At 45.7% G+C, this 21827-nt stretch overlaps 1 protein-coding gene across 1 annotated transcript in view; it reads right to left on the reverse strand.

Annotated features, from left to right (window-relative positions):
• The window catches only part of LOC102820918 (chromosome unknown open reading frame, human C10orf90), a 311848-nt gene that overhangs the window by 60441 nt on the left and 229580 nt on the right, over positions 1-21827 (reverse strand). The window contains exon 4 of the mRNA XM_006867473.1: positions 18376-19432. Coding sequence (XP_006867535.1) covers positions 18376-19432 — 1057 coding nt within the window. The remainder of the gene's footprint in view (positions 1-18375; positions 19433-21827) is intronic.

A 21827-nucleotide genomic window follows, 5' to 3' on the forward strand; every position in this document is an offset into this window, starting at 1 on the left:
ATATATGACACCATGGTCCCTCATGCCATGAGAGAGATAAGGACAAGAGATTCCTAGGGAAAATTCCTCACAGAGCTGAAGAGGACGGGGAATCAGTGGGGACAACCTACCTGACGGAGACAGAACTACGGTTCCTACTTTCCACTTAGCAAATTAGCAAAGTGTCAACAAAGACATCCAGTTGATCCTTGAGCGACGTGGGTGTTAGGGTGCCAACCTCCCATTGAAAACCCGAATCTGATGCACGCTTGACTCTTGAACAACAGGGGTCTAACCTGATGCATAGCTTAGTCTCCTGTTGTGTGAGCTCCAGCATTGGGGGTCCACTGAAAGCTCACAATACTGTTCTCTCCTGGGACCCAACAGGAAAACATCTGCACATAAGGTCCTGCACATTCAAGGACCAGCTGTGACTTGCTTTTCGAGGGAATACATTGTTCTTCTTGTTGTTAAGTGCCATTGAGTAGGTTCTGACTCATAGTGAGCCTGCATAGGGTTTCCAAGGAGCAGCTGGTGGGTTATGAACCACCACCGTTATGGTTAGCAGCCCAATACTAATCCTACACAGCGACGTCAGGACTCTTCCCTGTGTCACATGTTATTTTGTTGCAGGTCCTCGAGACATTTCCAACTCCTGGAGACCCTGAGGAGTAGCTGGTTGGTTTGAACAGCTGACCTTGTGGGTAGCAGGCCAGTGTTTATCCTATAGCACCATACCAAGACCTCTGCTAGACCATGCAATTGTTAAGTGCCATTGAGTCGGTTCCAACTCATAGTGACCCTGTATAGGGTTTCCAAGGAGCAGCTGGTGAGTTTGAACTGCCAACCTTGTGGTTAGCAGTTCAGTGCTCATACTACAGTGCCACACCAGGATTCCCTATGTTACATGTTGATATTGTTAAGTGCTGTTGAGTCAGTTCTGACACATAGTGACCCTATATAGGGTGTCTATGAATCTGCTGGCGAGTTTGAACCACCGACTTTATGGTTAACAGTCCAGTGCTTATTTTACAACACCACAACAGAATTCCCTATGCTACACGATGCTGTTGTGTACCCCTGAGTCAGATGCAATTAACAGTGACCCTTAGAGGGTTTTTCCAAGGAGTAGTTGGTGGTTATGAACCACCAAACTTGAGGTTAGCAGTCTAGTGCTTATCCACACTAGGACCAGAAAGAGCACTCCACACTGCTATGAGCAGTGGTGGTGGTGGTGGTTCTGTGCCATGGAGTCGGTTCCAACTCAGCGACTCTGTACAGGGTTTCTAACAATAACAACAACAAATCTTTATGGGAGCAGAAAGCTTCATCTTTCTCCTGCGGAACAGCTGGTAGTTTCGAACTGCTGAGCCTGAGGTCAGCAGATTGATTCATAACCACTACGCTACCAGAGCTCCTTGCTATGTGTAGTATACACTAGTAAAACTTGTTTGCAAAGCACATGATAATAAACACTCAAAAGATGTTAGAATGTTCAAATCGTTTACCCCAAATTCTCTTTTGAGAGATACCGATATGGCTTAAGATCAGAAGTGTGGCCAAAGTTTTACAAACAAAGATGCGTGTACAGCCAAAGTTTTATACACAAAGTATTATTTATAATGGTGAAAAATTAGGAATCTAGCTAAATGTCTAACATTGAGAAATTAACTCAGGCTTCTGTTGCCATATAATCTGAATATTTGGAAACTATTTCATGTTCATTAAAAACTTTCGATAAAATAGGAAACAACTCACTCTTACAGCTTAATAAAATCTCTAATAATGTTAGAAAAATATAATGTAAGCAAAAAAGAATCTTAAAGTATAGTCATCATTTAAGTACAAACAAAAAGGCATTCCATGTACTTGCACAAGGAAAAGTTAACACTGTAATGACAACTTAACCCACACACAATTTTTAAACCCAATAAACCCTAACATTATATTTTTATGGAATAGAATCAACAAGATTCTATCATTAAAAATATATATATTCATGAAATCTTTTATTTCCCTTAATGTGGTAGATTGGTGTTTTTGATGTTGTTGTTAGGAGCCTTTGTTGTTGTTAGGTGCCATCAAGTCGGCATCAACTCATAGCGACCCTATGCACAACAGAACAAAACAATGTCTGATCCTGGGCCAACCTCACTACTGTTGCCACACTTGAGTCCATCAGTGCTGCCAACTGGCCAGACCATCTCGTTGGGGGGAGGGGGAGGTCCTTCCTCTTTTTCTCTGAATCTCCATCTTACCAAGCATGATATCCTTCTCCAGTGACTGTTCCCTCCTGACAATATGTCCAAAGTATGTGAGACGAAGTTTGGCCATCTTGGCTTCTAAGGAGCACTCTGGCCGCACTTCTTCCAAAACAGATCTATTGGTTTTTTTGGCAGTCCATGGCACTTTCAGTATTCTCCACCAACACCATAACTCAAAGGCATCAATTTTTCTATGGTCTTCCTTATTCACTGTCCAACTTTCGCATCTATATGAGGTTATTGAAAATACCATGGCCTGGGTCAGGTGTACCTTAGTCCTCAAGCTGACATCTTTGCTCTTCAACACTTTAAAAAGGTCTTGTACAGCAGATTTGCCTAATGCAACACGTCGTCTGATCTCTTGACTGCTGCTTCCGTGAGTGTTGATAGTTGATCCAAGAAGAATGAAGTCCTTGACAATTTCAATCTTTTCTCTGTTGATAAGAATGTGGTTTATTGGTCCACTGGTGAGGATTTGAGTCAGATCCAATTCACAGAAACCCTGTGCACAACACAATGAAAGACTGCACCATTCCCCCCATTGTTTTTACACTTGGGCCCATTGCTGCTACCACTGTGCCAAACCATCTCATTGGAGGTCTTCCTTTTTTTTTGGCTGACTTTACCAAGCATAATGTCCTTTTCTAGGGACTGGTCCCTCCTGAGAACAGGTCCAAAGTATGAAAGACCAAGTCTTGCCATCATTGTATCTAAGGAACATTCTGGTTATACTTCTTCCCACACAAATCTGTTTGTTCCTCTTCTGGAAGTATATGGTACTTCCAATATTCTTCTCCAATACCGTAATTCAAATGTATAGATTCTTCTACGACTTTCCATGTTTATTGTCCAGTTTTTACATGTATATGAGGCTACTGAAAACACCATGGCTTGGGTCAGGTGAACCTTAGTCCTCAAACTGACATCTGTTTGAATGCTGATAGAGGATCCAAGCAAAAAGAAGTCATTGACAACTTCAATCTCTTCTCCTTTATCATGATGTTATTTATTGGTTCAGTATTGAGGAATTTTGTTTTCTTTACATTGAGGTGCAACCCATATGGAATGCTGTGGTCTTTGACCTTCATCAGTATATAGTTTAAGTTCGCTTCGCTTTCAGCAAACATGGTTGTATCATCGGTATATCGCAGATGACACAATGAGCCTTCCTCTGATCCTAATTCCGTATCTTTCCTCATATAATCCAGATTCTCAGATTATTTGCTCAGCATACAGATAGAATAAATGTGAAAGAACACAACCCTGGTGCATACCTTTCCTTATTTTAAACTATTCAGTGTTCCCTTGTTCTGTTCGAACCACTACCTCTTGGCCTGTGTCCAGGCTCCCCATGAGTACAATGAAGGGTTCCGGGTGACCCATTCTCTGCAACGTTGTCCATAGCTTTTTGTAATCCACCCAGTCAACAGCCTTTGCATAGTCAATAAAGCACACTTATAAACATGTTTTTGTATTCTCTGCTTTCTGCCAAAATCCCTCTGACATCAGCAACAACATCCTTCATGCCACGTCCTCGTTTGAATCCAGCAGGAACCTCTGGCAGTTCCCTGTCAATGTACTGGTGTAGCTGTGTAGCTGTTTCTGAATTATCTTTAGCAAAATTTTACTTGTGACATTAAGAGACCCCAAAAATCCTCACGTAAAGCAATCCCAAACCTTGGAAATAGATATAAATACAGATTTCCAATATAAGGCTGAGCTTGCAAGAAGGTGAGGAATCTCTTCGAAGGTCAAGAGAAAACTGGGGAACAAATGCAGTTGCTCTGGGGGCCACTGATGCTCTGTGACCACCAAGAGCTTTGAGTTTAAGTTCAAACAGAGGCCAAGAGACACATTCTGGGACCTGAGAGTGTTGTGTGAACACTTCTTTAAGAAAACCATTGAATAACTCCAGGAAATCCTGTATAAGAAAAGCATTAGGATGTTTGGCATTCCCCAGCAGTAAGGGGTAGTGATCTAACTCATCAGGGGTCTGTAGACAACTGGCCTACGGCTTAGGAAGAAGAGATCCCAACCTCACAGCGCACAGGGAGAGACAGCCTGAGGAAGTACAGAGTTGACTTTGATAGAAGTACTAGGGGAGATGGATGGAGGTACTGAAGGCTTTCCCAAGCCTGCCACTGCAAGCAAAAGGTTACAATAAAAAAACATCTGGATGCTCAAAATCACCACAGACAGACATGGTGACAAAAGGCAACAGGCTTATCCTGGATTGGATCCTGGGACAGGGAAGAGACATGAGTGGAAACACGGGTGGAGTCGGGATGAAGCCTACAGTTTAGTTACAAACACTATGTGCCAGTATTAAGCTCTTAGTCTAGAGCAGTAGTTCTCATGGGTGGGGTGGGGTGGGGGGGCTGGTTTTACTCCCCAGCAGATATTTTGGCAATGTCTGGAGCTCTTGTGAGAGACAGGAAAGAGCTGCTAATATCTAGTCAGTAGAGACCAAGGATACAGCTGACCATGTTACAATACACAGAACTCCCCATAGCCAATAGATTGTTGTTATTGCTATTAAGCACCATTAAGGTGGTTCTGACTCATAATGACCCTGCTTAAAGTTTCTGAGGAGCAGCTGGTGAGTTTGAAATGCTGACCTTGTGGTCCAGCGCTTATCCTACCATGCCACACCAAGACTCTAAAACATACCTGCCCCCAAATTATCAACAGTGTCAAGGCTGAGAAAGTCTGGCTTAGGTATCTGGTTATATAAACTGTTAACAATAAGGAAAGTAGGGCAGCAAAGAGTATACAAACTTCTAGATAATGTGTTTGAAATTTTTTCTGTAAATCTAAAATTATTTAAAAATCAAAGTTTTGAAAATCCCCACAAATATTAAAAAGTAAAATATAAAAACAAAAAAATCCCCAAACACCATAATGTGAATAATTTTTTAAAAGATAATTATGCCTAAAGAAAAATGAGCAAAGGACATAAACAGGAAATTCACAAAATAAAAAACAAGAGATGGGTAATAAACACGAAGAAGTCCAACTGCTCTGCCAAAAATAAAGGACATTCAGATCTTATCAAATAGTTTTCACTTGGCAAACTGACATGGAAAATTTTGTAATCACAGTGCCCAATCCTTACACATGTTTAAGGAAAGTGGTATTTATATATTTATAGGACAATCTGATAGAATATTGCAGAGTACAATTTGGAAATCAATATTAAAAAGTCTTAAAAAATATTATGCCTATCCTTTGATGCAGAAATTTTAAGAATCCAATTTCAGGGAATCACATTAAATACAAAGATTTCTCTACAAGGACATTCATCAACACATTGTTAAAAAAAATGGAAATGATCAAACGGTATAGCAGTAAGGTTTTATAAGACAGTCACATAAAGGAATCAGATTAAATGACGCACAGAGGACTGTGAAGGACATGAACAGGAAGATGACCATCCACTGCTGAGAAAATGAAGTCTTCCAGAGCTGGTGTTAAGAAGGAAAGGGAAGGGAAGGGAAGGGAAGGGTGGGGAGGTGCAGGGAGGGAAGAGCTCTGCAGTGTCTGGGAGCATTTCTATATGAGAACCACGATCTGTCTGGGGGACCCACTGAAACATCAGTGGTGATGTTACCTCTGAGTAGTGGGCTATGGTCCATTTTTATGGATTTTAATTTTAACAACGCACATTTTGCTTTTTCAATAACTAAAAAACACAAAATACATTAGGAATTGAAGAAGCGGCTGAATGAAGTGAGACCCTTTTCTAAGTAACCTATTGTGAGTGGTGTTACACTGGGGGAGGAAGGAATGCGCCAATGGTAGGGCGGATGACCAAGGTAGGCTTTGGGACTAAGAGGTTGGGATGATGTGACTTGTTACAAGTCACATCAGCACCAAGTCTAACTTATCTACATAGTTAGCCCCCTGCATTTTTAATGTTTTTACCTTCAATGTGTATTGTGCACCACTCTTCCCCATTTTGCTGGCTAGGGCCCGATGTCCCCTTGTCATGACTCCTTTGTCTATAATTCTGAACTGCTCGGCCTTTGGTACAAATATATCTATGGGAAACTCAAAAGTCATTTGACCCAAAATACCTAAAGATGGCCCATCTGCATGCAAAAATATGGAAAGCTTTTATCTTCTGCAACAACTGAGTCATCCATGTCTGAAAAGAACTTCCATAACTTAATAACACCTTGCTTCTAACTCAAAGGCAAGTTTGGGCCTTTAATGTAAATGTCCTGCTGAGGAGGAGCAGATGGTAGGCAGAACCACCTCCTGTTTCCGTCCCTTTAGCCAATTTACATATTTACAAGTGGGCGGGAGAAAGATGCTCCCAAAAAAATTTACAGCCTCAGAAACCCAGTTCAGGGTCGCTATGGGTCAGAACCGACTCAATAGCACTTAACAACAGCAACAACAACAACAAGGTACAACAAGTCAGGAGTGAGTTTTGGAAATTAAATGTTGTGGTAAGATCCTATATATCTGCGCGAGTTGGCCTCAACTTGAACTCTGACTTCTCTCAATGTCAAAGGAGAAGCATTAGGAACCACAAAGTTCCAGCCTGGAGACCAAAACTAAAGAGCTGCTCAGAAGACGCACAGTTACGGCAACAGGGAGAGGAGACATTTTTCCTTGAGTCCTACATAAACAGCATTGAACGACACACGTGATGTGGCACACTACCGAACCATGGTTACAATGAACACAGTCTACCAGAGAGCAAAACGGTAATAGTCCTTACATGCAAACATTTCAGCTAATGGGGAGAAAATGGCTGAGACAAAGGTAATTTTTAGAGCTTTTATCAACAGCTTCTGAATCTTTACACAACAACTACCTAATGGGCTAATTTATATACTCCTGGCCCAGACAATATACTTTACTGTTCCTATAGAGTACTGATCACCATCACCAGAGTGGGTGGGGCAGATGCCTACCTTAGGTGGCAGGACAAAGGCTGTGTTCTACACAGTGGGCACTCGGCCTGTGTCTATGACCTGAGGACCTCATGGGACCTCTACCTTGTATATTCTGGCCATTGCCTCTCAATAGCTGCAGATCAAGACAACAGGTAGAAGGGGCATGCTGTCCTCCCAAACAGAGCTCTGAAGTAGGGAGGCACAGATCCAGATGTGGGAGATGTGGGAGATGTGGGCTCTGACACCCTCCCCTAGTTCAGACACCTGGACCAACCCTCCTGAACCACAAGAGATGACTAGAGCCCTCGTATCTCTTTGATACTTCCTCTTGCAGGAATGTCTTCACATGGCTCCAACTTAACACTGGAGATAACATGGGATAGCAATGAAAGAAGTACAAAAGTACTTCCAAAAATTTGTGGAGAGAGTTCATTATCTTTTGATTCCATTCATTCCATGAACTTTTTGAAGCCCCCTTGTATGTCTGCATTTAATAATGAATGACTTTAACAACCTAGGTTAAGATGAAGTTATGCATCTTCATGCATCTCGTATTCTCCAAAGTTTAATTGGCAAAGCTGAAAGCACACACAAATGTTTTTAAAGACAATTGACCATCTGCATGAATTTGATTGGAACCACAGCCAGAACTCAACCAGTCAACAGAACGGAGCCCAGGGTCCGGTTCTCACTACTGCTTTCTCTCTGGTTCCCGGGGGTCCCCTGCATCTGAAACAGCTTTCCCTAGAGATCCTAAATGCTGTCACCACTTCCTCCTTCATGTCTAAGTTGACTTCTAGCCGACAGTTCAGATGAGAAAGGAACCCCATAGAATTACAAAATGCACCCAGTCCCCAATGCACTGCGCAGTGTTCCTCGTGCAGACGATCCCATGAAGGACACTTGGGGAGAAGTGGTAGAACTCAGGTGGGCCTTATTCCCAAGAACTCAGGTGGGCCTTATTCCCAAGAACTCAGGTGGGCCTTATTCCCAAGCCCACGGTGCTCCTGCGAGCTCAGCCTGACCATCCACGCGGGGGGGGGCGGGGGGGACTGCTCTGCTGCTTCCAGATTTCAAGCACCTGACCAAGGTCCTGTCCGCTGTCATCAGGCATCTCTTCATGTGTCTCGGGCAAGCTGTGCATTTGACTGGTATCACAGCAATGCCATCTCCTAAACCAATGTGCCCATTCATACAGCTGCGGGCGGTCCCTCAGGGGCAGGAAAGGCTCAGAACTTCTTGTTGATGTTGTTGTTAGGTGCCTTTCACTCGCATTGGTTCTGTCTCACAGTGATTCGATGTACGGATCTGCACAATCCTCACAACTGTTATGCTTGAGCCAATCCATCTTGTTGGGGGTCTTCCTCTTGATCACTGACCCTCCACTTTACTTAGCATGATGTCCTTCTCCAGGGACTGGTCCCTCCTGATAACATGTACAAAGTGTGAGAGGTGAAGTCTGGCCATCCTGGCTTCTAAGGAACGTTCTGGCTGTACTTTCAATACAGATTTGTTTGTTCTTTTGGCAGGACATGGTACTTTTCAGTATTCTTCTCCAACACCATAACTCAAATGCGTCAATTCTGTGATATCCATCATCCAACTTTTACATGCACATGAGGTGACTGAAAATATAATAGCTTACTTAGTTCAAGTAAGCTTAAGGTTGTTATCCAGTTAGGAGGGCTGAAATGAGCAATGTGTAGATATGAGATTCTCAGAGATGATCTGAATGGCATATTTAAGGTTTATGGATGAAATGATACAATCTCATCAAAACTTACTAAGGGTTAATCCTTTTGTCACCAAAATTATTTTTTTGCTTGAAAGATTTTGTAAATAATAATGTTTCTTCACTACCAGGATGCATGTTGGATCACTGCGTGGTTTTTCATTTTGGTTAGGTTAAGATGGCTTTTGATAAAGGTTATGTAGGGCACATGTGTCCCAATGGACTCTGATGGTAAGGTAGGTGGGATGAAGCCTGGAAAAACAGTCACTTGAATATTACATACTCCCAAACACCACACCTTCCCACGAACACACGGGGGCAGCAGCTGCACTGACAGGCCTGATTTCCATGCACACAATCCCAGAGGCACGTTTTCTACACTCAATCCTCCAGGATGTACCACCTCGTACAATACCCTCTCAACACAGCTTGTGTCACCAACAAATTGCTTCTGGTTGGTGCAGTTGTAACTGCCCCTGCCCTGAAGCCAGCACATACCATATATGAGGGAAAACCTCTCAGAAAACCCACAGGCAGGACATGCAAAGTGGTACTTACATGCACCATGGGTTACAAAAGAGGTATGTTTATACCCACCCTAAAGTTATTCTAAGGAGCTCTGGTAGCGTAGTAGTTATGAATTGGGCTGCAAACCTTAAGGCCAGCAGTTCGAAACTACCAGCCGCTCCGTGGGAGAAAGATGAGGCTTCCTGCTCCCGTAAAGATTTACAGCCTAGGAAACCCTGTATAGGGTCACTATGGGTCGGAACCGACTCGACGGCACTTAACAACAACAACAACAAAGTTATTCTAAGTAGTTTTGATCCATTGATCATATGTTTTCACTGGTTTAACAGTCAGCTGACCACCTAGATGATAAGAAACTTGCTGCATGCCAATACCTGCTTATTCTCACCAAGTTCCTTTGAAACATTTTCCCATGAGAGAAATTCCAGTTTTCACCTCACGTCTGACAACCTACCTCCTGACAGAGTCTTACCTGGCTCTCCACCCTTTCCTTGCCAGAGAGGTTTTCAGTGAGGCCACCGGAGAGTGGAGGGAAAGAGTGACTGTGGCCTGGTGCTGCGTTCAGTGGGTGTGACATCAACAGGGGCTTTATTGTGTCATCAGGAGATCTGCCCTGCCCCAGAGCACCCACGTCCTGACTGACTGCTGTCTGCTACGAAGGGTGACACTCAGATCCTGCCTTCAATGCACATGCAGCCTGGACGCGCCATTGGGCTGACCCCCAGGAAGCGGAAATCACATCATGGAGAAAGGCAGGGCCTGGAGTCTGAGCACTGCGGAGCTGAAGCTCGGGGTAGCGACTGCTGTGGGGGGGTCTTCTGCAAGTCAGCTGAGGTGGAGAGCTACTGAGAGGGGATGGTCCACGGTGACAGGGAGGACCGTCTACAATCACAGGGAGGGCCGTCCATGATGACAGGGAGGACCGTCTACAATCACAGGGAAGGCCGTCCACAATCACAGGGAGGACCATCCACACTCACAGGGAGGACCGTCCACTGTCACAGGGAGGGCCGTCCACACTCACAGGGAGGGCTGTCCATGGTGACAGGGAGGACCATCCACACTCACAAGGAGGGCTGTCCACGGTCACAGGGAGGGCCGTCCACAGTCACAGGGAGGGCCGTCCACAGTCACAGGGAGGACCGTCCACAGTCACAGGGAGGACCGTCCACAGTGACAGCGAGGACCGTCTAAAATCACAGGGAGGGCCATCCACAATCACAGGGAGGATCGTCCACAGTCTCAGGGAAGACTGACCACAGTCACAGAGAGGACCGTCCACAGTCTCAGGGAAGACTGACCACAATCACAGAGAGGACCATCCACGGTCACAGGGAGGACCGTCCACAATCACAGGGAGTACTGACCACAATCACAGGGAGTACTGACCACAATCACAGGGAGGACTGACCACGATCACAGGGAGTGCTGACCACGATCACAGGGAGGACCGTCCACGGTCACAGGGAGGACCGTCCACAGTCACAGGGAGGACTGACCACAGTTACAGTGGGCATCCTGGGAACCAGGATTGTTCAGACAGTGATTGTGCTCCTCAGTGTGTTTGGCAACAACTAGAGACATTTCAAGGAGCCCTGATAGCGCTGTAGGATAAGCACTTGACTGCTAACCACAAGGTTGGTGGTTCAAACCCGCCGGTGGCTCCATGGGAGAAAGATGAGGCTGTGTGCCCCCATTAGGACTTACAGTCTCAGGAATCCTAGACAGGGTCACTATGAGTTGGAAGCGAGTCAATGGCAGTGGGTTTTGGAGACATCTATGTTTGCCATTCCTGGGGGCAGCAGGGGCACTACGGACATTAGGTAGAGGCCAGGGATGCTGCTAAGTGCCCACCAATGAATAAGGACCACCCCACAACCGACAAGGGTCTGGTTTAAACCGTCAGTGGTTTTAAGGCTGAGGAAACCATGAGTGAACTAAGGTCTGGAGAGACAGCACTGGGGGTGGGGGATCACTGAGGCACTGAGTCATGGGGTGGGTCAGGGGAGGTCAAGATGAGAAAGGGACGAAAACACAGGAAGGGTCCTTTCACCAGCGATCATAGAAATGCCACCCACAACCACAGCAGCGTAGCAATTTTCACCCGGAAATTTGTGAAGAATGACAAACTGGTACCTAATCTTTGCAATGGAACCTGAGAAACGAAGTTTCAGCCCAAGTTGCTTCGGGCCATAATTAGGAAGGTGAGTCAGGAACCTTAAGGAGGTTGCTATGCTGACTCAGACATTTTATTTCAAAGCCCTATTTATTTTATTCCAAAATGAAAAAAAATCTAGCTTTATACTCAAGTGTTCACATTAATTTTATTCCAAAAAGTAAGACATTTTTAGTATCACCTTAAATGCTCAACAATGAGAGAATGGTTAGAGTAGCTATTGTTAATGTTGTTAAGTGCCGTCGAGTCAGTTCCGACTCAGCGACCCAGTGTAGGGTTTCTGAGGAGCAGCTGGTGGGTTTGAACTGCCGACTTTCTAGTTTGATCCTACAGAGCCACACTAGGAGCATATCATAAAAAGCACTATCTCATAGGTGACAGAAGGTATATTGGAATTATCTTCATCAGCACCTCCATGATGTTGTCAAAGATTTCTTTCATTTTTACTTGGCTCCATAGTTAATATCCATGGAATCTGTAGTCAAGAAATCAAACCAAATACGGGGCAATTCTGCTACACAAGACCTCTTTAAAGTGTTAAACAGCAAAGATGCCAGACCCATGCTGTGGTATTTTCAATCACTTCAGACACATACAAAAGACAGGTGATGAATGTTGTTATTGTCAGACGTCTTTTAGTGTTCTGACGCATAGCAATCCCATGTACCCACCGTGCCATCTTCAGCCTGTTAGTGTAATCACTATGCCAACCCCTCTCTTTGGGTTCTTCCTCTTTTTTGCTGACCCTCTTCCAAGCATGATGTCCTTTTTCAAGGAGAGCTTCCTCCTGGTGATGTGTCTAAAGCACATGTGGTGAAGTCTCACCAGCCTCCCTCCCAAAGAACATTCTGGTTGTGCTACTATGAAGACAGATGTGTTGGCTTTTCTGGTAATCCATGGTACTTTCAGTGTTCATTACCAGCACCATAGAGGTTCAAGCTGGATTCAGAAGAGGCCGTGGAACGAGAGATATCATTGCTGATGTCCGATGGATCTTGGCTGAAAGCAGAGAATACCAGAAGGATGTTTACCTATGCTTTATTGACTACGCAAAGGCTTTCGATTGTGTGGATCATGACAAGCTATGGACAACATTGAGAAGTATGAGTATTCCAAAACACTTAATTGTACTTCTGAGGAATCTGTACCTGGACCAAGAAGCAGTTGTTCGAACAGAACATGGGAACACTGAATGTTTTAAAATTGGGAAAGGTGTGAGACAGGGTTGTGTTCTTTCATCATACTTATTCAACCTGTATGCTGAGCAAATAATACGAGAAGCTGGGTTCTATGAAGAAAAACGTGGCGTCAGGATTGGAGGAAGACTCATTAACAACCTGCGATATGCAGATGATACAATCTTGCTTGCTGAAAGTGAAGAGGACTTGAAACATTTATTGATGAAGATCAAAGAACACAGCCTTCAGTATGGGTTGCATCTCAATGTAAAGAAAACAAAAATCCTCACCACTGGACCAATAAACAACATTCTTATCAATGGAGAAAAGACTGAAGTTGTCAAGGACTTCATTCTTCTTGGATCAACTATCAACACTCACAGAAGCAGCAGTCAAGAGATCAGACGATGTATTATTGCATTGGGCAAATCTGCTGCACAGGAACTTTTTAAAGTGTTGAAGAGCAGAGATATCAGCTTGAGGACTAAGGTGCGTCTGACCCAGGCCACGATATTTTCAATAACCTCATATGGATGCGAAAGCTGGACAGTGAATAAGGAAGATCGTAGAAGAATTGATGCCTTTGAGTTGTGGTGTTGGAGGAGAATACTGAAAGTGCCATGGACTGCCAAAAGAACCAATAGATCTGTTTTGGAAGAAGTGCAGCCAGAGTGCTCCTTGGAGACCAGGATGGCTAAGCTTCGTCTCTCATACTTTGGACATATTGTCAGAAGAGAACAGTCACTGGAGAAGGATGTCATGCTTGGTAAGATGGAGGGTCAGAGAAAAAGAGGAAGACCCCCAATGAGATGGATCAGCCAGGTGGCGTCATTGATGGCGTCAAGTGTGGCAGCGGTGGTGGGGTTGGTCCAGGATCGGACATTGTTTCGCTCTGCTGTGCATGGGGTCGCTATGAGTCGGTTCCGACTCAATGGCACCTGACAACAACGACAACCATAACTCAAATGCATGTCTTCCTTACTCATTATCCAAGTTTCACATGCATTATGAGGCTATTGAAAATACACCATGGCTTAGGTCAGATGCACCTTAGTCTTCAAACTGACATCTTTGCTGTTTATCAAATCCCCAAGGCTACTTTCAACTCTGGCATTTAGTGGCCCCGTGGACTTGGGCATATTTCAAGTTTCATTTGTCTCATTTGCAAAATAGTGATGATATTCCCTTCCAGAATAATTTGGATAATTTAAAATAATGAATTCAGTGGATGTGGTCTGGGGTCTGGCACTGAAGAGGTCCGCAGTACTTGTCTTCTGGGTGGCAGGTGATGGTATCCATGGTGATGAAGTGCAGTTCTTATAACAGATGAAGGGATTTGTGAATGGCCACCAAACACAATGCTAGCTGAGTGCTCACTAACACAGCGACTGAGGCATAAGACCCAGAGTAAAACAGTTCTGAAACCCTGAGCCCCTGAAGAGACCGCACGTCCCCACCTGTCTGCTGCAATGCTGTGTCCCAGCGGGTGCCCCAATCTGCAGGGAGTGTTGTAACAGTCTTCACAGTTCTAGTCATCTTCCTCCAGGAAGTGCTATAGAACATTCAAGAATACAATTTGTAGGACTTTCTGTCCAGCGACCTAATGAGGAGAACTCAAATTGCCTTGTTTGTAGAACCTCCCAGGCTGCACCCGCCAAGAAGCTGAACGTCAATAAGGCGGCCTCAGAGGATGCGGCTCATGAGGTATTTAGGGGTCCTTCCGATGAAAAGAATCAGGTTCAGGAACTGTGAAGTATGAAGACCACTAATAGTACATGTAGCCACAGGAGGTTGGTTGTCAAGAATGCCTAAGACAAGAGTCCATTTTCAGTCAGGAAAATGCAAACAGTTCCTTTGAGTTTTAATGAACACCACCACTGTCTGAAGGCACTTGCATTGAAGGCTACAAAGCTTCATCAAGATGGAAGGTCAGCAAACTCACCCTTGAAGACCGTTTTATAGATTCTGCTAGGACAGGTGGTGACAGCTAGCAAGAGCGGTGCTTATAAGCTTCAGGCAAGAAAATATATCTTCTCAGGAGACAAGGAAGCACACCATGGAAATGAGTTTCTTAATGGGAACACCAGCAAAAGGGAATGTGTGTGTGTGTGGGGGGGGTTACCTATGTGGGGTGTATGTGCGTATGTGCTGTGTGAGGGGTTATCTATGTGGTGTGTATGTATGTATGTGGTGAGTGTGTATGAGGGATTATCTATGTGGGGTATGTGTAAGTGGTGTGTGTGAGGGGTTATCTATGTTGGGGTGTATGGTGTGTGTGGGTGAAGTGAGGGGTTATCTGTGTTGGGGTATATGTGCTGTGTGTGGGGTGAGGGGTTATCTGTGATGGGGTGTATGTGGTGTGGGTGGGGTGAGGTGTCATCTATGTTGGGGTGTATGTGGTGTGTGTGTATGAGAAGACTTATCTATGTGGGGTGATGTAGTGTGTGTGAGTGTGTGAGGGGTGTGTACTCTCACATGTATACTCACATGCATCTGAGACCTGTGCCCAAAATGGTGGACACCAGGGCTCTATGGCTTTGGATTTTTATGACTGAAGGACCCATTGTAGTTGTTGTTGTTGTTGTTAAGTGCTTTTGAGCCAGTTGGGTCCCACTCATAATGACATCGTATAGGTTTTCTGAGGAGCAGGTGGTACGTTTAAACCACCAACCTTGTGGCCAGTGTTTATCCTACAGCGCCACACCAGTACTCCACATTGTTGTTGTGGTTGTTAAGTGTCAATGAGTCAAGTCAGTTCCGACTCATGGCGACCCCATGAGTTTCTAAGGAGCAGCTGGTGAGTTTGAACTGCTGACCTTGTGGTTCGAACTGACCTTGCAGTCCAGTGCTTTATCCCACAGTGCCACACGAGGACTTGTCCCTCACAATTCTACGCTGGGCAAATAGAGCAGAAATTCAAGTTGGAAGAGACCTTCAAGAACATCAAATCCATTCCCTCGTTTCATTACCCAGATGAGGAAGAAAAGCTCAGAGATTGTGTGGCTTGTCCAAGTTCACTGAGCCAGAAAATAAAAGGCAGCGATTCTAACTAAAGGTGTTCAGGACTCCCTCGGTCTGAGGAGATGAGGCCACAGGATTTTGAGCGACACGTGAAGCTTTCAGATGGATCCTTAGTCTGAGGGAAGTCGGCTCTCGGGAAATGCAATGGCACTGTTTGCCTAAGAAAATCAGTTCCGAGAGTAGTCACTTCACAAAGTCACAATCAGAAACCTCTTCTGTGCCAAAGCCAAAACTAATTCGGGAGAATTTTCTTTGCTCTTGCGCCCCTCTGAGATGACTGTTTGAGATCTGACGACAGTTATTTTTAAAGACACTTTGATGAAAAGCACTGTCAATCCACATGATTATTTCACACTGTGAGGCATGGAGTGGGCACGGATGTACTTCAGTGTGAGGGGGATACAACAGGGCAAGTTGAACTCGAATAGGTTCTGGAATCTTCTTCAATAAGGAAGGCAAAGTGCTTGGCTCGAGCATACTCTAAATACTAAACTGGAGTTCGATTGGAGCTCTCTGACGGCTGCTGACATTTTCCTTCTCGTCGGTATGTCTAAGAGTCAGAGCCTTTGAATGTTTTCATCAATCTAAAAGCCATGTCCAAACTGCCTTAAAAATCTCAGAGCATTCAAGTGCATATAGATATATACATATACACTTGTTAAAATTAATGACATGATTTAATAGTGTTATGCATATTATAGCTTTAAGATGTTTTACAGTCATTTTTATTAATTAATAAAGCCTTCATGGATAGAAATCATGCTGTAAAATTATTACACAGACACTATGTTTTCAATTTTCTTACTATTATCTTTAAATATTTTTCCCAAGTGGAAAGTGGCTGATTCATAAAGCAGAGTCTCTCAAAGAAAGTCAAGCTGAACGTCGGAAGTTTACACAGAGATGGAGAGAACACAGGCCGCCTCCGGTGAACGTCTGCTTTCCCTCCCAGAGCTCTCTAGAGAGGAGGGGGGTTCCTGGGCAGCCGACCTAGGGATTTCTGGCTGGGTCTGGCAGGGGGAGAAAATGGACAGCAGATCCCGGCCAAGTCAACTTAGCAGACAGACAAAACCAGGGAGATTGCCACTTGGCACGGTCAGTCACAACGTGCCTAGCCAGGAGGAAGGGAGAAGGTGGATGGATGCTCATTCGAGTGTGTGTATGGTGAGTAGGCTTCCAAAAGTTCATGGAAAAGTGGAATGAAATGAAAATTTTCCAAGAAATCTTTGACATTCCCTTCTACATACCAGTTGCCATCAAGCTAACACCAATTCACAGCATCCCCATGTGTGTCCAGCATCCCCATGTGTGTCTGTGTACAAACGGTGCACCATGGGATTTCCAACCATGTGTGTCAGTGTACAAACGGTGCACCATGGGATTTCCAACCACGTGTGTCAGTGTACAAACGGTGCACCATGGGATTCCTAATGGTTGATTTTTTGGAAGCAGGTGGCCAGGACTATCTTCCTAGGTGCCTCTGGGTAGCCTCAAACCTCCACCTTTTTGGTTAATAGCTGAACATGTTAACTGTGGATACCATCAGGGAATCTCAATTACATATGTATCTACATGGCGCTGTAGGATCAGCACTAGACAGCAAGGTCAGTGGTTCAAATCCACCAGCTGCTTATCAGAGTCTCTATACAGGGTTGCTATGAGTCAGAACCAGTCAACAGCACTAAACAACAATAATATACATAAAGAGATAGAACTATTGTCATCAATTCAATTCCGACTCGCACTGACCCCGTGTGTTACGGAGTGGAACTGACGCACAGGGTTGTCTTGACTGTAATCTTTACTAAAGCAGATTGTCAGACCTACCTTCTATGGTACCTCAAGGTTAGTACCAAACCCCAAATCAAACCCATGGCTGTTGGCTCGTTTCCGGCTCACAGGCCCACAGGGCTTCCAAGGTTGCCGCCTTTACAGAAGCAGGCTGTCATGTATCTTTCTTCCATGGAGCGAGTGCTGGGTTTGACGCACCAACCTTTGGGTGAACAGCCAGTGCTTACCCAATGTATCACCAGGGCTCCTCCTTTTTAGGCGCGTAGTGCAGGGCGAACCATTTGGGACACCCATGGACTGACTGACTCTATGCATCTATAATACACACACACACACACACACACACACACACACACACACACCAGTATTGAATGCTGGGACCCAGGAGTCTATGGCTGGTCTGTAGATATTGACTCACTGATGGAAAAGTCAAAATGCAGAATTCTGGACACCTGCCACAGCAACAAATCTCTGGAGTTGGACACCACTTTATCCTTCTCTGAACCCCACCAGTGGGCGCAGTCTAAATGAACTGCATTGAGGAGCTCAATTGACTTCCACACTCGTTACAGAATCTAGAATGGGCTGTCTCTCTTCATCCACAAAAGGATCCTCTAAGAAAACCGACCCACATCAGACATTAGTCAGAGCTCTCAATTGACAACTTGGAGTAGAGCAAAGCATCTCTGAGAATCTCTAGGAACAACGCTGCAAAGGAGCCCACTTACCAGCCTTGCAGAGGCTGGTGTCTGGGCCACCTGTCCCTACCTCCCTGCTCCTGAAGTCAGTAATCACTCACCTGCTGAGTAGCTCCAACCAGGGATGTGGATGGTCAGCTGGCTGGCATGACCACTAGCATGGTAGTCAACTTCGTGGTGGTCTGTCCCCACGTCTGCAAGTCCAGCATTGCCCAAAGCAGGTGAGCTGCTCCAAGGACACCTTTTGTTGCCCAGACGTGCCCTCACCAGTGCGGGGGCTCCCTTCAAGGTGTTCTCCTGAAGCCCTGGGTGCCAGCAGGGGCCTAGAAGGTTCTGCCCATGCTCAGTGGCCACTCGGAGGCCGCTGCCCATTGGTTCACCCTTAGCCAGGCCACAGACTCCCTCTGGTGTTGGTCTGAGAGAACTGCAGCTGAGGTGGAGGGACAGAGCAGACCTGTGCACTTTAGGGCTGGCTGTTGGAGGTGGATCCACGGGGACAGAGAGTGACTTGTCCAGGTAGTAGATGGAATTCGGGCACGGCTGGGACACTCGGAGATGGACGCAAGAACTGAACAGCAGCGGGTCCTTTCCGGGGGGCCGGCCGCTCCGGCTGCTGTGCCCACCGGCGACCCCGCACACGTGTCCCTCACACAGCCAGGGCCGCGCCACCACCCCGTTTCTGTACAGCTCCGTGCGCACCAGTGGTCTGCGGGGCCCAGTCAGTTCCACACCACCGTCCAGAACCCAAGGGTCTGCGAGCAGAGAGCCCCCAGCCACGTACTGGCTGCACAGTGCGTCTCCAGCACCCGCCCACGGCAAGGCGCTGGCCGGGGGCCCCACGCGCCGGGCTGTGACCGTGATGGACGCAAATCCTTGATGGGGACCCCTGCGTGAACCCTTCTCCAAGGGCGGTGGCTCAGTCCAGGACCCTGGCTCATGGGAAGGTGTCTGAACCCTCACGCTGGCGGGAAGCAGCGCCAGTCCGCTGTGGATGTCCACGCTGCAGGGTACCGCCACCAATGCTTTCGCGTGGCATGAGCAGGGCTGGGCGACATCACTTGGCCCTGCAGATCCGGTGCCTCTGGATTGGTTCTCATCCATCAGCTGGGAAATGACTATGGATGAAATCATTTTTGTATTTTGCGATGCCGGAGGAGCCTGCAAACGTAAATACATCCCAGTTACTGGAACAGACGAAGGTAATAAATAATAACAACAAAAATGATCATAAAATCATGACCATCAAGTTAATTCTCACACATGGTGACCCTATAGGACCTGTAGGGTCAGACTGCCTCGTAGGGTTTTTAAGGCTGCAATTCAGTATGGAGGCTGGCTTTAAACTGACTCCTTCAGGGTTGGACCCCTTGCTGAGAATTTGTTTTCCCAGCCCAGATATACTGAATCAGAATCTAACAAGAGTTTAACAAGATCCTCAGGTGATTTATGTATACAGATGATGAAGTTCTGGTGTGGTACTCTAGGATAAGCACTGGAATGCTAACCACAAGGGCAGCAGATCAAACCCACCTGCTACTCCTCAGAAACCCTATACAAGGTAGCTACGAATCAGAACTGACTTCACAGCACTTAACAACAACATTGACCCCCAGGATCTAGTCTTAGAGGTCACTGGGTGATTTGTAGATACATATAAATGGGACATCTAAGAATTACATTTACCTACAGATCTCCAGTTCGAGAAGGCCCATTCAAATATTAGAATGAAATGTGCAATCCAAACATTTTGGAGTCTTCAAACCAAAAGGGAAGAATGTACAACGCTCAGCATTTCTCAAGCTGAAAGAACTGAAGAAAAATGCAAGCTTCGGGTAACAATATTAATATTGAAGGATTCTATGAGCAAAATCACAGCAACTCACATCTGAAAGCTGTGCCCCTGGTATTTTAAATATCAGCAAGGTCGCCCATGGTGGATAGGTTTCAGATGAGCTTCCAGACAAAGACAGTCTAGGAAGGAACATGGAGTGACGAACTGCTTGCAAATATTTAGTCACTGAAAACCTTATGAATAGCAGAGAAACACTGCCAGATAATAGTGCCAGAAAATGAGCCCCTCAGATTGGAAGACACTCAAAATATGACTGGGGAAGAGCTGCCTCCACAAAGTAGAGTTGACCGTGATGACGTGAATGAAGTAAAGCCCGTGATGGGGCACAACTCAAAATGAAGAGAACCATTGAAAGTCGGAACATGGAATGTACGAAGTATGAATCTGGGGAAATTGGAAGTTGTCAAAAATGAAATGGAGAGTCGTCTCCCACCTCACAGGCACAAAGAACAAACCAAGATGGCAGCCCCGTGGATCTGGAGTTGAAGGCCTTTACACAGCTTCAAGCCCAAGTTATGGACACTCAACAGAAGGTGAAGCTTGCAGACATACAGAGTGAACAGCTAAACAGAACAAAAAAGCATGCACATTTTACAGATACAGAGATTATGACTTTGGTAGATGAGACTAACATGAATGAAGGTGTAGGAAGAATGTTTATCCTTTAGTCCAAGGAGGTAATTCATAACCAGCTACTAGAGAAACAGAAAACAGTAGAAGAAAAATTAAAGAATTGGAACAGAAAAATTCCTACCTTGAGCAGAGCATCAAGGAAGATGAGGCACTAAGGGCCCAGTAGGAGGCCATCAAGGGGAGGCTCTCCCTCCAGACCCACCCATTCCTGGTGAGGGCGGGGCCCTGGGCAAGGAAAGCCTCTGCTCTGCTCTGATGGACGTTTTACTGAGTGGCCTCACTCCCCCACATTACCTACATTACCAGGAGTCCCTTGCAGATCCCAACCCCGTTATTTCCTATCCTGGCTCTGTCTGCCACTCCTGCCGGACATGCCTGTCTCCCAGGGGTGTGGTGTGAACTCCCAAGGAAGGGAAGGCAGGAGCCAGGACAGCCAGGGAAGCTCTGTCTAAGCCCATCATTGGTACCATGCTGGTCAGACCAATAAAGGCATCTGCTCCACTCTGCTATGTCTGCTTTGCTTGAGCTGAGGTCTGGGAGGCAGAGGCTGACCTGTGTAGCTCAGCTATTGTCAGTCTGTCTTTCAAGGCTAGGCCGGGCCGGGCCGGGCCGGGCCGGGCCCTGCCCCTTTGCATGGAAGCTGGTCCCTCCTCGGTGACTGGGGTCTTCTCCTTTCCTTTTTTCCTTTTCTTGTTTTTTGAGTCATTCTCTCAATTTCTGGGCCTCCATGTAATATACAGATTGGAGAGAAGGAAGACCAGGGTCTGGCTGAATTTAAATGAACAGAAGAATAGCGATTCCTCTGGGGCATTCTGTCTCAACAAAGATTCCTCCCCCTGCCTCTTCCCAAAGATTCCATAAGGATATTTAATAATAATCAACAATAAACCAGCAGTACCTCCAAGTCTGTCTCCCTTTGACCAGTATCATAAGGAAATGGACATCATAGCCCTGAGCTCTCCTTGGGGTTGAGGTCAGTGTATGCTGGAGTGGGTTTATACCACTAGCTCACAAGAGCCAGTTAGCACATTTCAAGACATTTTGTTGCAAGCCAATTGTTAAGCACAA

This window comes from Chrysochloris asiatica, unplaced genomic scaffold, assembly GCF_000296735.1.
Source record: "Chrysochloris asiatica unplaced genomic scaffold, ChrAsi1.0 scaffold00105, whole genome shotgun sequence".
NCBI classification, from domain to species: Eukaryota; Metazoa; Chordata; class Mammalia; order Afrosoricida; family Chrysochloridae; genus Chrysochloris; species Chrysochloris asiatica.